This window comes from Gobio gobio (assembly GCF_949357685.1).
Source record: "Gobio gobio genome assembly, chromosome: 21".
NCBI classification, from domain to species: domain Eukaryota; kingdom Metazoa; phylum Chordata; class Actinopteri; order Cypriniformes; family Gobionidae; genus Gobio; species Gobio gobio.
The window spans coordinates 1,017,925-1,032,439 of NC_137117.1; the positions used below are offsets into that span (position 1 = coordinate 1,017,925).

General features: G+C 38.7%; 1 protein-coding gene across 2 annotated transcripts in view; it reads left to right on the forward strand.

Moving 5' to 3' along the window:
- znf341 (zinc finger protein 341) overlaps positions 1 to 14,515 on the forward strand; it is a 36,362-nt gene that overhangs the window by 2,024 nt on the left and 19,823 nt on the right. The window contains exons 2-9 of one of the 2 annotated variants that reach the window (XM_079803215.1): positions 995 to 1,102; positions 1,892 to 2,073; positions 2,157 to 2,306; positions 4,625 to 4,840; positions 6,021 to 6,195; positions 7,692 to 7,782; positions 7,905 to 8,110; positions 11,863 to 12,038. In XM_079803215.1, the coding sequence (XP_079659341.1) occupies positions 995 to 1,102; positions 1,892 to 2,073; positions 2,157 to 2,306; positions 4,625 to 4,840; positions 6,021 to 6,195; positions 7,692 to 7,782; positions 7,905 to 8,110; positions 11,863 to 12,038 (1,304 nt within the window). Of the gene's footprint in view, positions 1 to 994; positions 1,103 to 1,891; positions 2,074 to 2,156; positions 2,307 to 4,624; positions 4,841 to 6,020; positions 6,196 to 7,688; positions 7,783 to 7,904; positions 8,111 to 11,862; positions 12,039 to 14,515 lie in introns of both variants that reach the window. The other variant, XM_079803214.1, reaches the window with a different exon arrangement.

The following is a 14,515-nucleotide window of genomic DNA, read 5'->3' on the forward strand; positions in this document are numbered from 1 at the left end:
ATACTAGGGCTGCACAATATATCGAAATTATCGAAATATCGCAAATGTACATATCGCAATATGGATATCGCAAGGGTACGCAATATCTGAATGATTTTAATAGGCTACTTCAACATTGTGAAAAGTGTACGTTTTAGGTCGACGCATATAGCAGAGAATAGACTGGGCACACGACTGTTACTTATGTGACTTGCTTGACGTTAAAAAGAGTTATTAAATGCAATAACTTGCGAAAAACAACTCCTTGCAGTTTCGCGCTGTCTGACACACACACCGAAACGTGCGCACAAGCTGTTCTTTTTTCCGTGTCTTGTTACACACTCGAACTGTCAAATACACACACAGTTATGTTTTGATGAGTATTCATGTAAACACAGTCGGTTATGCTTTAAGTGAATGATATCAGTTGGGGAAAGAAATAGATTTTACACACTTAAAGCAATATTGTATCGCATATCGAATATCGCATTATTTAACAAGGATATCGCATTTTTCTTCAATATCACACAGCCCTAACTGATACTGATACAAATATTTGGTGATTTAAATATCCGATATTCCGATATATCGGCTGATATATATATATATATTTCCCTTACATTAGTTATTTGTAGTTATTCATGATCCATGATCCATAAATTAATATGATAATGCAGTTTAAAAATAAACTAAAATTTGATTGTCACAACAGAACAGAGGAACATAAAAATATATTAAAGTTCTGATAAATAAAATGTATAAAAACTATGAAACGCCAACACTCATAATGTGGTTGAGCGGTGTTTCGTCCGTTTTTATTATTTCTTAAAATATTAATTTATCGGCCATCATAAATGCCGATACCGATAGTTTGGAAAATGCCGATATATCGGTCGGGCTCTTATAGATAACTCTAGCAACAGTACTGTAATGGATTTTAAACTGGCCAGATTGACAGGTTGTGGTTTGTTGGATAATTAATAGATTAATTTAAGTCATATTTGTGCCGTTTAAGGCATGGACAATCAGACGGTGCTCAACGTCCAGTCACTGTTGGACGGTCAAGGTGGTGTTTTGGATCCGGGCGCACAAAATGTCTCAGGAACGACCATCCAGCCAATGGGTGAGACTTATTCACGCATTCATGTGATTAAATATTCATAATGTGGTATATGTGATGTCATGTATGTCACATAGAGACAGAGCGTATTTAGGCCACGCCCACACCGGGGGGGAAAACAATCCAACGCTCTCCATTGACTTTGCATTGCGTGAGGCTGCCTCATTGTCATTTCGGACTTATAACAAAAAACAGAACAATGTCTAAAAGCTGATATGTGACAAGGTGTACAGCAAACAAGCTAAACAACACAGAAATACGTTTTATAAGCTGTCGACCCAAAAAAACGAGCGTTTAAGAAGATAAAAGTGGATACAGGCAATACGAAGTGACGCTTCAGCTGAAGAATGGGTCAATTTTGGGATCCTGACACTCAGTGTGTCTCAATATGTGTATGTGTGCAGTAAACATTTTGTCACTTAAGTCAAATATCCAAATGTCCGTTTTATATATTATATTTCCTGTCGCTGATTACGTTCCCTCTAGTCGCCGTAGTTCTCAGTGTAATATGACCCGCGCGCGCTGTCTAATTGTCCTTAAACGCTCGTTTTTTGGGTCAACAGCTTATAAAAACGTCTGGGTTTTTGCTTCTGGGTTTTGTTTAGCTTGTTTGCTGTACACCTTGTCACATATCAGCTTTTATACATTGTTCAGTTTTTTGTAATAAGTCCGAAATGACAAGAATGCAGCCTCACGCAATGCAAAGTCAATGGAGCGCGTTGGATTGTTTCCCCCCCGGTGGGCGTGGCCTTCAGATTATGACGCGTGTCGCTCTGGCTCTATGATCCGCAGACGATGATGACGTCTTTCTGTGTGGGAAATGTAAGAAGCAGTTCAACTCTTTACCGGCGTTCATGACTCACAAGCGCGAGCAGTGTCAGTCCAACACGCCTTCACTGGCCACCGTCTCCCTGGCCTCCAACAACAGCTACACCTCCATCAGCGCCGGCGCGCAGCTGCCCACTAACAGACAGGTACCGCACACCTGCTGAAGGACCGCCTCGGGACGCCGCAGTGCTCGTGTTTATTTGGCCTGTATGTTTGTGTGTTCCTCAAGGTGTCCACGTACATCACTGTGCCGCAGTCTCCGCTCACACACACGCTGGTCCAGGGAAACGTGCTGGTCAGTGACGAGGTTCTGATGTCGGCCATATCAGCGTTCGGCTCTCTGGATCAGCCAATGGCAGCCATGCAGGGATCCGTACAGGTAAACACTGAGCGATGGCTCAAGGTGGGCGAGAAACGGATGTTGTGCACCGATCAGGCATAATATTAATGACCACCTTCCTAATATTGTGTTGCTCCTCCTCCCTGACCCGTCTCTGATGGACTCCTCTAGACCCCTGAAGGTGCGCTGTGGTATCTGGCGCCAAGATGTTAGCAGCAGATCCTTTAAGCCCATTGCTCCGTGGTCCAGTTCTGATGTTCACGTGCCACTGCAGTGTTTCCCCTACAATTAGGGTTTTCAGCACCGCTGCAAAATCTTCACATGATCAGTAATATGACATTCACTTACACACTGTAAAAGCACAACAGCCAATGTCATCTTGAAATTGTTTTCTGAAAGTCTTGACTAAAGTGCATGAAATCCTCCCTTAGCCTCTCGTTATTCAGGAGTCAGAACATGTAGGCCATTGTTGTGAACTTTTATCTTCTAAAGTGTAGGAAACTCAGAAGATGAAGACCAGGAGACGTCGGGATCAAACAGAAGTTATTCTTTTAATGAGAACTCTCTGTGCTGCAGGTCGTCCGAAAACAGTCTGATTTAACAGTACAAAATAATGCAATTTATCTACATTTCAGGGGGAGGGGTTATACAGCAGAGGAGGAGACATAGGACATAAGACACACCCCAAACATTCCAGTCTCATCAGCCGTAATTCAAGATGCTAATCCAATCACTCAGGCAGTATTGCTCTAAATTTGTCATGGTAAATAGTCAGGAAGTACATAGAGACAAAATACTTCATGTCTCAAACACTTACACGGTCTGACGTAATTAGAATTAGAATTTCCTGAAGTTTACTTCAAAATGTAAAAGACAAATATAGATAATGTTTTCAGTTATATTCTATTACATTGGAACCTATATATAACAATGTATAAATTTGTAATCTTACACCATAAAGTTAGGCTACGTTTCAGGCGATCGAAAGAGAGAGAGAGAGAGAGAGAGAGACAAAGGCCAGAGAACTAAACTAAAATTTAGTCTGCTTACACTTTAGGGCTGTAATATTAATCTTATTTTATATTCACTTTATTTTTATTTTCCCCAAGGATTATAAAAAGAAGATATGAGGTAAAACTATTATAAACTATATACCCGCGTTCCGTCTAGCGCAACTTCCTTCCCTTCACAGCGCGCGCTGTCATTTCTCCCCAAACATGCCTTTAACGTCAGATTCAGCACAATCTGTGATTGTTGTCAAATGCACTCTCCTCTTTGGCTAAATTGCAGGACGTGTTTGATAAAATTAAAAGCACAATAATCCGCGCAATAGACGCAGTTTCCAAGTTCAAGGCAGGTGCGGGTGTGTGTGCGCGCACGCTGCGAAACGGACCGACTTGTACATATGCTTCGTGTGCGCGACTAAACCATCAAATAAACAACAAAACGCCTATATCTCAAAATGACCGGCTTGATGAGTATTCACACAGTTTATCTTAAATGGGTGTAAATAGTTAGGAGAAATCAATCGGTCTTAAAGGGGCAGCATCTAATAAATCTGCTGCTGACGATTGAGCCATTAATGTGAATCAAACAACTCAAGGCAAAGAGAAAATTACTTGCAGCTCTTTAATGATGATGTGATGCTCTTAAAATAAATATTTATATATACATTTGATTAATAAAATTATAAAAAGAACATTATGTAACAATACTTCACAATATTAGGCTACTGTTTTTTTTCTGTATTTTTGATTAAATAAATGCAGGCTTGATAAGCATAAGAGACTTTTTGCAAAAACATAAAATAGTATCCAAACTTTCCGCACGTCCCTGGAGGTTAGTGAAGTAAAATAGGCTATGTAAGCTAGTCACCTTTTAAACTAATTAAAAGTTTAATTTGGATTTTAATGTTCAAAATGTCCCATTTCTATCCACAAAACTTGTCAGAAGTAATGGTTTAAAAAATGTTTTTAATGTCTTCCGGACCCCATGCGCGGCTTGGTAAGATCCTCCAGCACGTAACAGCACCGCTGCTGGAAACATTTCTAGGAGAAACACTGCAGTGTTGGTGATTTGGGCGGAGGGAAGGGGTCAGCATGGGCACCCTGACTGGTCAGCGGCTGTCCGTCACAGCCGTCACAATCTGGCCCTTGTCAAACTCGCTCAAATCCTTACGCTTGCCCATTTTTCCTACTTCTTACACATCAACTCTGAGGACAAAATATTCACTTGCTGCCTAATATATCCCACCCACTAACGAAGAGATCATCAGTGTTATTCACTTCAGTGGTCATAATGTTATGCCTGATCGGTGTGAAACAGCTTCTCGAACAAGACAAAATGGTGTTTTTCAGGGCAATCTCAGCATGCACGCGGGAACCTCGTACCTCCAGCACCATCATCAGCCTCCACAGCCCCTCCCTCAAACACAGGCCACGCCCCTTTCCTCACAGGTGCCCTCCAGCCACAGTAATTCTGTGGTGCAGGTGTACAGCACACTGCCCTCTATGGCCGGCGGCGGGACTGCAGAGGGGCCTGCACTGGGGCTTCAGGCGTTCCAGTCCATTCAGGTACAGCGCTGTCCACAAACTCACACGCTCACCAATCAAATGCTAATTTCATATATTTCAGCTCTGTTTAATTCATGAAAACTATTTTTAATAAGTGTTAGTTAACAATAACGGCACAGCTAATAGTGTTTGTTTAGCTATTTATTTAGTTTTATATTTGGTAATTTTAGCACTTTAACATTATTTGCACATTTTTTTCATTTTAAGTTTTATATTTTATTCTTATTAGCTTTATTTCAATTACAATTATATAACCATTTTCAATCATTTTAGTTTTAGTTAATACAAACAACACTGGCTGAAAATAAAGTATGCATGTGCAAAAAGTACATTTGCCTTAAGTATATTTATTAGTGCTGTCAAAGCGATTAATCGTGATTAATCATACCTAACATAATCGTTTGTAAACATATAATACATACATGAGTGTGTATATATATATATATATATATATATATATATATATATATATATATATATATATATATATATATAAAAGTTTAAAGTATGTTAAAAGTATACAAATAAAAGTGTATATATATATACTTTTATTTGGATACTTTTAACATACTTTAAACTTTTATTCAGCAAGGATGTGTTAAACTGCTAAAAAAAGTGATAGTAAAGAGTTTTATTATTAGAAAAGATTTATATTTTGAATAAATGCTGTTCTTTTCAGGTTTTTATTCATCAATGAATCCAGAAAAATGTATCACAGGTTACAAAAAATATGAATTATGAAATATGTTTCCAGACTGGAGTAATGATGCTGAAAATTCAGCTTTTTTCACAATATTACTGTTTATTGTGAAATATTACTATATACTATATATTACTATTACTTATATTACTGTTTTTTAGTATTTTTGATCAAATAAATGCAGCCTTGATGACGTGATGAGCATGAGACTTCTTTCAAAAACATTAAAAATAGTAATGTTTCCAAACTTTTGACTATGTATATATATATATATATTATATACACATTATATATTTACAAAGTTTTGTGTTAGATGCGATTAATCACGATTAATCGATTTGACTAATATATATATTCCCTCTAAAAGTCTTTGTAAACAGCTTTTAATATGTGTTGTTACATACAAAGATTAATTATTAATATTAAATGAAGGCCATGTCTGTATGTGATGATTGAGCATTTAATCACCTGATGCGACAGGTCCCCAGTCAGTGTGTGGAGGGCCAGGTGTTCAGCGCCGCTCCGGTTTACAGCCCCGGAAAACAGCCCACCAAAAACAAGAGCTGCACCATCAGCACAAACCTCTCCGAGCTGGGCGAATATGACAAGGTCATCATCCCTAAGAGAGCCAGAACCTCCAAGAAAACACAGGATGGTAGTTCACACCGTTTATACATCATCTACACCGGCATAAATATATGTATTTCAATAAACAAGTACTGTTCAAAGGGGTTTTTATTCAGCAAGGATGCATTAAATTGATCAAAAGGGACAGTACAGACACTTATTATGTTAAAGGGTTAGTTCAGCCAAAACTGTAAATTGTGTCATTAATGACTGAGCCTCATGTGGTTGGACACCCGTCAGACCTCCGTTCATCTTCAGACACAAATGAAGATATTTTAGTGTAAAGCTGATGCTCTGAAAGGCCTCCATTGGCTCAACTTTACACTCTCAAGACCCTTAAAAGACACTAAAGACTAAAGTTACAAAGTCCATCTCACTACAGCGGCTCTACAATAACTTTATGAATCGGCGACAATAGTTTTTGTGCGCAAAAAAACCCTAAATAACGACTTATATAGTGATGACGATTTCAAAACACGGCCTCATGAAGCTTCGAAGCGTTATGAATCAGTGAGTCGATTCAGCGGTTCAGAGCATTATGAATCAGTGAGTCGATTCAGCGGTTCAGAGCATTATGAATCAGTGAGTCGAATCAGCAGTTCAGAGCGTTATGAATCAGTGAGTCGAATCAGCGGTTCAGAGCGTTATGAATCAGTGAGTCGAATCAGCGGTTCAGAGAGTTATGAATCAGTGAGTCGATTCAGCGGTTCAGAGCGTTATGAATCAGTGAGTCGAATCAGCGGTTCAGAGCGTTATGAATCAGTGAGTCGAATCAGCAGTTTGAATTGCCAAATTTCAGCAGTTTGGCGGTTTGACACGCGATCCGAATCATCATTCGGCTCACTGATTCATAACGCTTCGAAGCTTCATGAAGCCTTGTTTTGAAATCGTCATCACTATGTAAGTCGTTATTTAGGTTTTTTTTGCGCACAAAAACTATTGTCGCCGATTCATAAAGTTATTGTAGAGCCGCTGTAGTGAGATGGACTTTGTAATGACGTCTTTAGTGTCTTTTAAGGGTCTTGAAAGTGAACCGTGCCATTGTGTCAATGGAGGCCTTTCAGAGCATCAGATTTACACTAAAATATCTTAATTTCTGTTCCGAAGATGAACGGAGGTCTGACGGGTGTCGAACGACATGAGGGTAAGTAATTAATGACAGAATTTTCATTTTTGGGTGAACTAACCCTTTAAGTAATGATTTCTATTTCAAATAAATGCTAATATTAATCAGAATTAGTCATAATATGTTTCTGAAGGATCATTGTAGACTGGAGTAATGATATAGAAATATAGACATAGATCACAGAAATATAGAAAACGGATATTTTAAATTGTAATAATATTTCACAATTTTGCTGTATTTTTGATCAATTAAATGCAGCTTTGGTGAGCAGAAGAGTTCAAAAACTTACCGCCTTCAAACTTTTGTGTGCTAAGCAACTTACAATTGCAAGAAAATCGGAAATGTGTGACATTACTGCTTTATTTAGAAGTAAAGACAAGCTTATTTTGTTTCAGCAGGCCAAATCAAAGGAAAAGCCCAGAAGCTCAAGTGCAATTACTGTGACAAAGTGTTTACCAAGAACTTTGACCTCCAGCAGCACATCAGAAGGTAAATGATAAGATTTATATCAGTGGTCTCAAATCCATGATATTAACGGCACAAAATCCCCCCCAAAAAACATGCATAAATGTGAACAGATACACAGTGATCTATAATGATGCTCTCTGCAGTCACACGGGGGAAAAGCCGTTTCAGTGCATCGTGTGCGGCCGTGCCTTTGCTCAGAAGTCGAATGTGAAGAAACACATGCAGACGCACAAGGTTTGGCCCACGGGAGTCCACAGCACCGCCTCCAGGATGCCCATCACCGTCCGCGTGCTTCCTCTCAACAGCCACGGAAACTCTCAGCAGACGGAGGAAGAGGAGACCGAGCAAGGTCAGATAGACGAGTCTGTCCATGTTAAAGTTGTGCTAGTCTTTTCTTCTCTATTGTGAGTGAAACGGCTTCCATTGTGGAAGGGATTGGATGGTTGTAAAAATTGAACGGAGGTCGGGATTGAATCATAAGCTTGTGAATCGCAATGTTTAGAAGGCACGTGACCGAGACGATCAGCGAGTAAACGCATCTGCTCTAGTAAGCTCGCGCTGAGCTGCCGTTTGAACTTCGAGCCGAGCGGATAAGTGGTCCGTGTGGCACACGGTTTCATTTCCTGCAGAAAATACAGTTAAAATTTCAAAATAAATGCGTTAAACAAGGTAAATGATGTATGCTTAATTTCATAAGTATTAAGATTAAATCGTGATTAATCACTCACAAAATCTGAGATTCAATTGCGATTAATTGCTCATAGTCTGAGAATTAATCTCTCAAAACGTCTGAGATTTAACCGCGCAAAGTTTGTGAATTAATCGCTTAAAGTCTGAGATTTAATCTCTCAAAAGGTCTGATTTAATCACGCGAACTTTGTGAATTAATCGGCCAAAGTCTGAAATTTCACCGATTAATCGCTCAAGTCTATGATTAACTGCTCAAAGCCTGATTAATCACTCAAAAATCTGCAATTTGATCACAATTAATCGCTCAAAAGCCTGCGATAATTCACTCAAAGTCTGAGATTTAATTGTGATTAATCGTTCAAAGTCTGAGATTTAATCGCAATTAAACACCCAAAGTCTACCATTTAATTGTGATTAATCGCTCAAAGTTTAAGATTTAATCGCAATTAAACACCCAAAGTCTACGATTTAATTGTGATTAATCGCTCATAGACTAAGATTTAATTGTGATTAATCACTCAAAGTCTAAGATTTAATTGCGATTAATCACTCATAGTCTGAGAATTAACCTCTCAAAACGTCTGAGATTTAACCGCGCAAAGTTTGTGAATTAATCGCTTAAAGTCTGAGATTTAATCTCTCAAAAGGTCTGATTTAATCACGCGAACTTTGTGAATTAATCGGCCAAAGTCTGAAATTTCACAGATTAATCGCTCAAGTCTATGATTAACTGCTCAAAGCCTGATTAATCACTCAAAAATCTGCAATTTGATCACAATTAATCGCTCAAAAGCCTGCGATTATTCACTCAAAGTCTGAGATTTAATTGCGATTAATCACTCATAGTCTGAGAATTAATCTCTCAAAACGTCTGAGATTTAACCGCGCAAAGTTTGTGAATTAATCGCTTAAAGTCTGAGATTTAATCTCTCAAAAGGTCTGATTTAATCACGCGAACTTTGTGAATTAATCGGCCAAAGTCTGAAATTTCACAGATTAATCGCTCAAGTCTATGATTAACTGCTCAAAGCCTGATTAATCACTCAAAAATCTGCAATTTGATCACAATTAATCGCTCAAAAGCCTGCGATTATTCACTCAAAGTCTGAGATTTAATTGTGATTAATTGTTCAAAGTCTGAGATTTAATCGCAATTAAACACCCAAAGTCTACCATTTAATTGTGATTAATCGCTCAAAGTTTGAGATTTAATCGCAATTAAACACCCAAAGTCTACGATTTAATTGTGATTAATCGCTCATAGACTAAGATTTAATTGTGATTAATCACTCAAAGTCTAAGATTTAATTGCGATTAATCACTCATAGTCTGAGAATTAATCTCTCAAAACGTCTGAAATTTAACCGCGCAAAGTTTGTGAATTAATCGCTTAAAGTCTGAGATTTAATCTCTCAAAAGGTCTGATTTAATCACGCAAACTTTGTGAATTAATCGGCCAAAGTCTGAAATTTCACAGATTAATCGCTCAAGTCTATGATTAACTGCTCAAAGCCTGATTAATCACTCAAAAATCTGCAATTTGATCACAATTAATCGCTCAAAAGCCTGCGATTATTCACTCAAAGTCTGAGATTTAATTGTGATTAATTGTTCAAAGTCTGAGATTTAATCGCAATTAAACACCCAAAGTCTACCATTTAATTGTGATTAATCGCTCATAGACTAAGATTTAATTGTGATTAATCACTCAAAGTCTAAGATTTAATTGCGATTAATCACTCATAGTCTGAGAATTAATCTCTCAAAACGTCTGAAATTTAACCGCGCAAAGTTTGTGAATTAATCGCTTAAAGTCTGAGATTTAATCTCTCAAAAGGTCTGATTTAATCACGCGAACTTTGTGAATTAATCGGCCAAAGTCTGAAATTTCACAGATTAATCGCTCAAGTCTATGATTAACTGCTCAAAGCCTGATTAATCACTCAAAAATCTGCAATTTGATCACAATTAATCGCTCAAAAGCCTGCGATTATTCACTCAAAGTCTGAGATTTAATTGTGATTAATTGTTCAAAGTCTGAGATTTAATCGCAATTAAACACCCAAAGTCTACCATTTAGTTGTGATTAATCGCTCAAAGTCTGAGATTTATTGTGATTAATCGCTCAAAGTCTGAGATTTATTGTGATTAATCGCTCAAAGTCTGAGATTTATTGTGATTAATCACGCAAAGTCTGAGATTTTATCTCTCAAAACGTCTGAGATGTAATCACGCAAATTTTGTGAATTAATCGTTCAGAGTCTGCAATTTCACAGATTAATCGCTCAAGTCTGTGATTAACTGCTCAAAGCCTGATTAATCACTCAAAAGTCTGCAATTTAATCACGATTAATCGTTCAAAAGCCTGCGATAATTCACTCAAGTTGAAGATTTAATTGTGCAAAGTTCGTGAATTATTTGCTCAAAAAATCCCTATTCACACAGGATTAGTATTAACTGGTGACTAGTCATTTGTAATAATTGCGGAGGTTGTCTGTGATCTTAATCCCATGCAAATCGGCCATGTCTGTGATTTGGCCAGGATTTGGAGGGTCGTATATATTTTTTGCAAGGTTTTTGTTTCCTGCGCGCATTTTTATCCATATTTTGCGAAGAATGAAGGCTGTATTCATAACGTTATAAATGCCTGTGCGGCTGTGCACATTATACTTTCACTTAAGAATTAGAGCCAATTTGGGAGCGAATTGCTTGAAAGGTGTGTTCAATATTATTCATAATGAAAAACACAAAAACAGAACATTACTATACAATCTCGTTTAAATGGGCGCTTTTACATGTATTTATGTATGGTGGGAAAGTGATGTAACCTGTGTAACACAGACTATCGCAACATGTTATCGCAACGTTGTTTATGATATATCATACAGCTATATCTATAACGAAAAAACATTTACAAGTCTTGACATCATATCCGGGATATAAGTCAGTAAATACGAGTAAAATCACAGGCTTTGCTTATCCCGTGCGAATGCACCACGCAAAACTCAGATGTGGGGGGGGGGGTGATTTCTAAATCACACGAGGTCCTCAGATAATACTTATGCTGTGCGAATAGGGCTAAAGCGGAACTGACAGTTAAGGGGTTACATTTTTTTACACAAACATCCAACTAAAATGTTTCCAAAAAAAAAAACATTTCATAAATTAAATGCTAACGTTCTATTAATGTTACTGGCAGAACGTTTGCTCATAACCTTTGGATAACCTTGCCAGAACGTTAGCCAAAGTTCTGAGAACATTCCGTTTTTGCTGGTTTGGATATAGAATCAAATTAAATGGAGGTCGGTATTGAATCATAAGCTTGTGAATCGAATTGTGAAATGTGTGTCGATACCCAGCGCTATGAAGTGATGTTATATCTAAAGCTCATTGGTCTGGCCTGGTCTTTAGCCATTGACGAGCAGGATGCTGAAGTCCAGGAGATGCAGGATCCAGCGGAGGGGAAGCAGAGCCAGAACAAGCAGATCATCCTCATCGACAGCTCGTACCAGTGCCAGTTCTGCTCCGCCAAATTCAGCACCTACTTCCAGCTGAAGTCTCACATGACCCAGCACAAAGACGAACAGGTGCCACACGGACAGACACGGTCACAAAAATATTACATATCAGCCACACATTTAAAATGAGATGCATTAACTTGAGAAGCAAAATTGCACAAGATATATTTTTTCTAACCTTATTATAGCAAATGTGTTTTTTTTAGGGCTGGGCAAATTAACGCGTTAACGCGGGCGATTAATTTTTTCAGCTTAACGCATTAAAAATATTTAACGCAAATAACGCAGCGTCCGTTTTTATATCCATTTTTGCCTAGCGTTACATGATCATCACGCTCTTATTCATGTAAATGCTTCCAAGCGCGACAAGACACAAGAGAGCGCGCTGTATGCCAATGTCCTGTGTGTGTGTGTGTGTGTGTGTGTGTGTGTGTGTGTGGATGCGTCTCATGTCAGCTAATCAAGAGACACTGACACACACACACACACACACACTCGACTCATAGATAGTCTCCTGCTCACATCGAGTTCTCTTTTGCTCTCGAGCAAACAATAGCACAGAGGATTTTGAGTATTCTCATATTAGAGTCTTAAATTACTTCAATAACGTCTTAAATTAACTTAAAGAGTTGTGAGGAAATGAGATGCGCGGGACAGCGAGTGAGATCCGCGGCTGTTCTTAAAGTGACAGTAGCACTGATGATGATGTCATTAATGTTCATCAAAAAACAACGGGAACAGAGAAAATTGTAGCTTTAATATAGCTATATAGCTATATTTCATTTATTATTTATGCAGTTAAGAAAGGTGTTTGATACCTATTACATTTCTGTATATGTCTAACAGGGAAGGCCATGGGTAAATATAAAATTTATTATTTTGGGTTTATGTAAAGATTTTTTTAAGTTCACTTAAATTAAAAGTTGTTTTTTTTAAAGCCTAATAAATGTTGAAATTGGGAGCTTTCAGTTATACTGTAATGTAACGTCATTAATGTTTCATAGAGACTTTAATATCAGTGATACTGGCCTTCATTCATAAAAACATGACAATACAACACATTTAAAATATGCTGTCTTTAAATTGTTTATACATTAATTTGGAGAGTAACTGAAATTATTACAATATCAAAATATTAAAAACGTAAAATATTAAAAACTTGCGATTAATCGCGATTAATTACAGAAAAAAGTGCAATTAATTAGTTTTTTTTTTTAATCGATGCCCAGCACTAGTTTTTTAATGCTTTCAGCAGAAGTATACTGAGGAAAAACAAACAACTAAAGACATAATTAATACTTTTATTCAGGAAGGACGCATTAAATTGATTAAAAGCAACAGACATTTATAATGTCACAAAAGATTTCTATTTCAAATAAATGCTGTTCTTTTGCACTTTCTATTTATCAAATAATCCAGAAAATCGCGGTTTCCACTAAAATATGATCAGCACAACTGTTTTCAACACTCATAATAATCATAAATGTTTCATAAATGTTTCTTCATAAACTTTCTAGAGTGTGTTGTTCAGTCGAGTGTGTTGGTCAGCCGAGTGTGTTGTTCAGTCGAGTGTGTTGGTCAGCCGAGTGTGTTGTTCAGTCGAGTGTGTTGGTCAGTCGAGTGTGTTGGTCAGTCGAGTGTGTTGGTCAGTCGAGTGTGTTGGTCAGCCGAGTGTGTTGTTCAGTCGAGTGTGTTGGTCAGCCGAGTGTGTAGGTCAGCCGAGTGTGTTGGTCAGTCGAGTGTGTTGGTCAGTCGAGTGTGTTGGTCAGCCGAGTGTGTTGGTCAGTCGAGTGTGTTGGTCAGCCGAGTGTGTTGGTCAGCCGAGTGTGTTGGTCAGTCGAGTGTGTTGGTCAGTCGAGTGTGTTGGTCAGCCGAGTGTGTTGGTCAGTCGAGTGTGTTGGTCAGTCGAGTGTGTTGGTGGTCAGTCGAGTGTGTTGGTCAGTCGAGTGTGTAGGTCAGCCGAGTGTGTTGGTCAGCCGAGTGTGTTGGTCAGTCGAGTGTGTTGGTCAGTCGAGTGTGTTGGTCAGCGGAGTGTGTTGGTCAGTCGAGTGTGTTGGTCAGTCGAGTGTGTTGGTCAGCCGAGTGAGTTGGTCAGCCGAGTGTGTTGGTCAGCCGAGTGTGTTGGTCAGCCGAGTGTGTTGGTCAGTCGAGTGTGTTGGTCAGCCGAGTGTGTTGGTCAGTCGAGTGTGTTGTTCAGTCGAGTGTGTTGGTCAGTCGAGTGTGTTGGTCAGTCGAGTGTGTTGGTCAGCCGAGTGTGTTGGTCAGTCGAGTGTGTTGGTCAGTCGAGTGTGTTGGTCAGCCGAGTGTGTTGTTCAGTCGAGTGTGTTGGTCAGTCGAGTGTGTTGGTCAGTCGAGTGTGTTGTTCAGTCGAGTGTGTTGGTCAGCCGAGTGTGTTGGTCAGTCGAGTGTGTTGGTCAGTCGAGTGTGTTGGTCAGCCGAGTGTGTTGGTCAGCCGAGTGTGTTGGTCAGTCGAGTGTGTTGGTCAGCCGAGTGTGTTGGTCAGCCGAGTGTGTTGGTCAGCCGAGTGTGTTGGTCAGTCGAGTGTG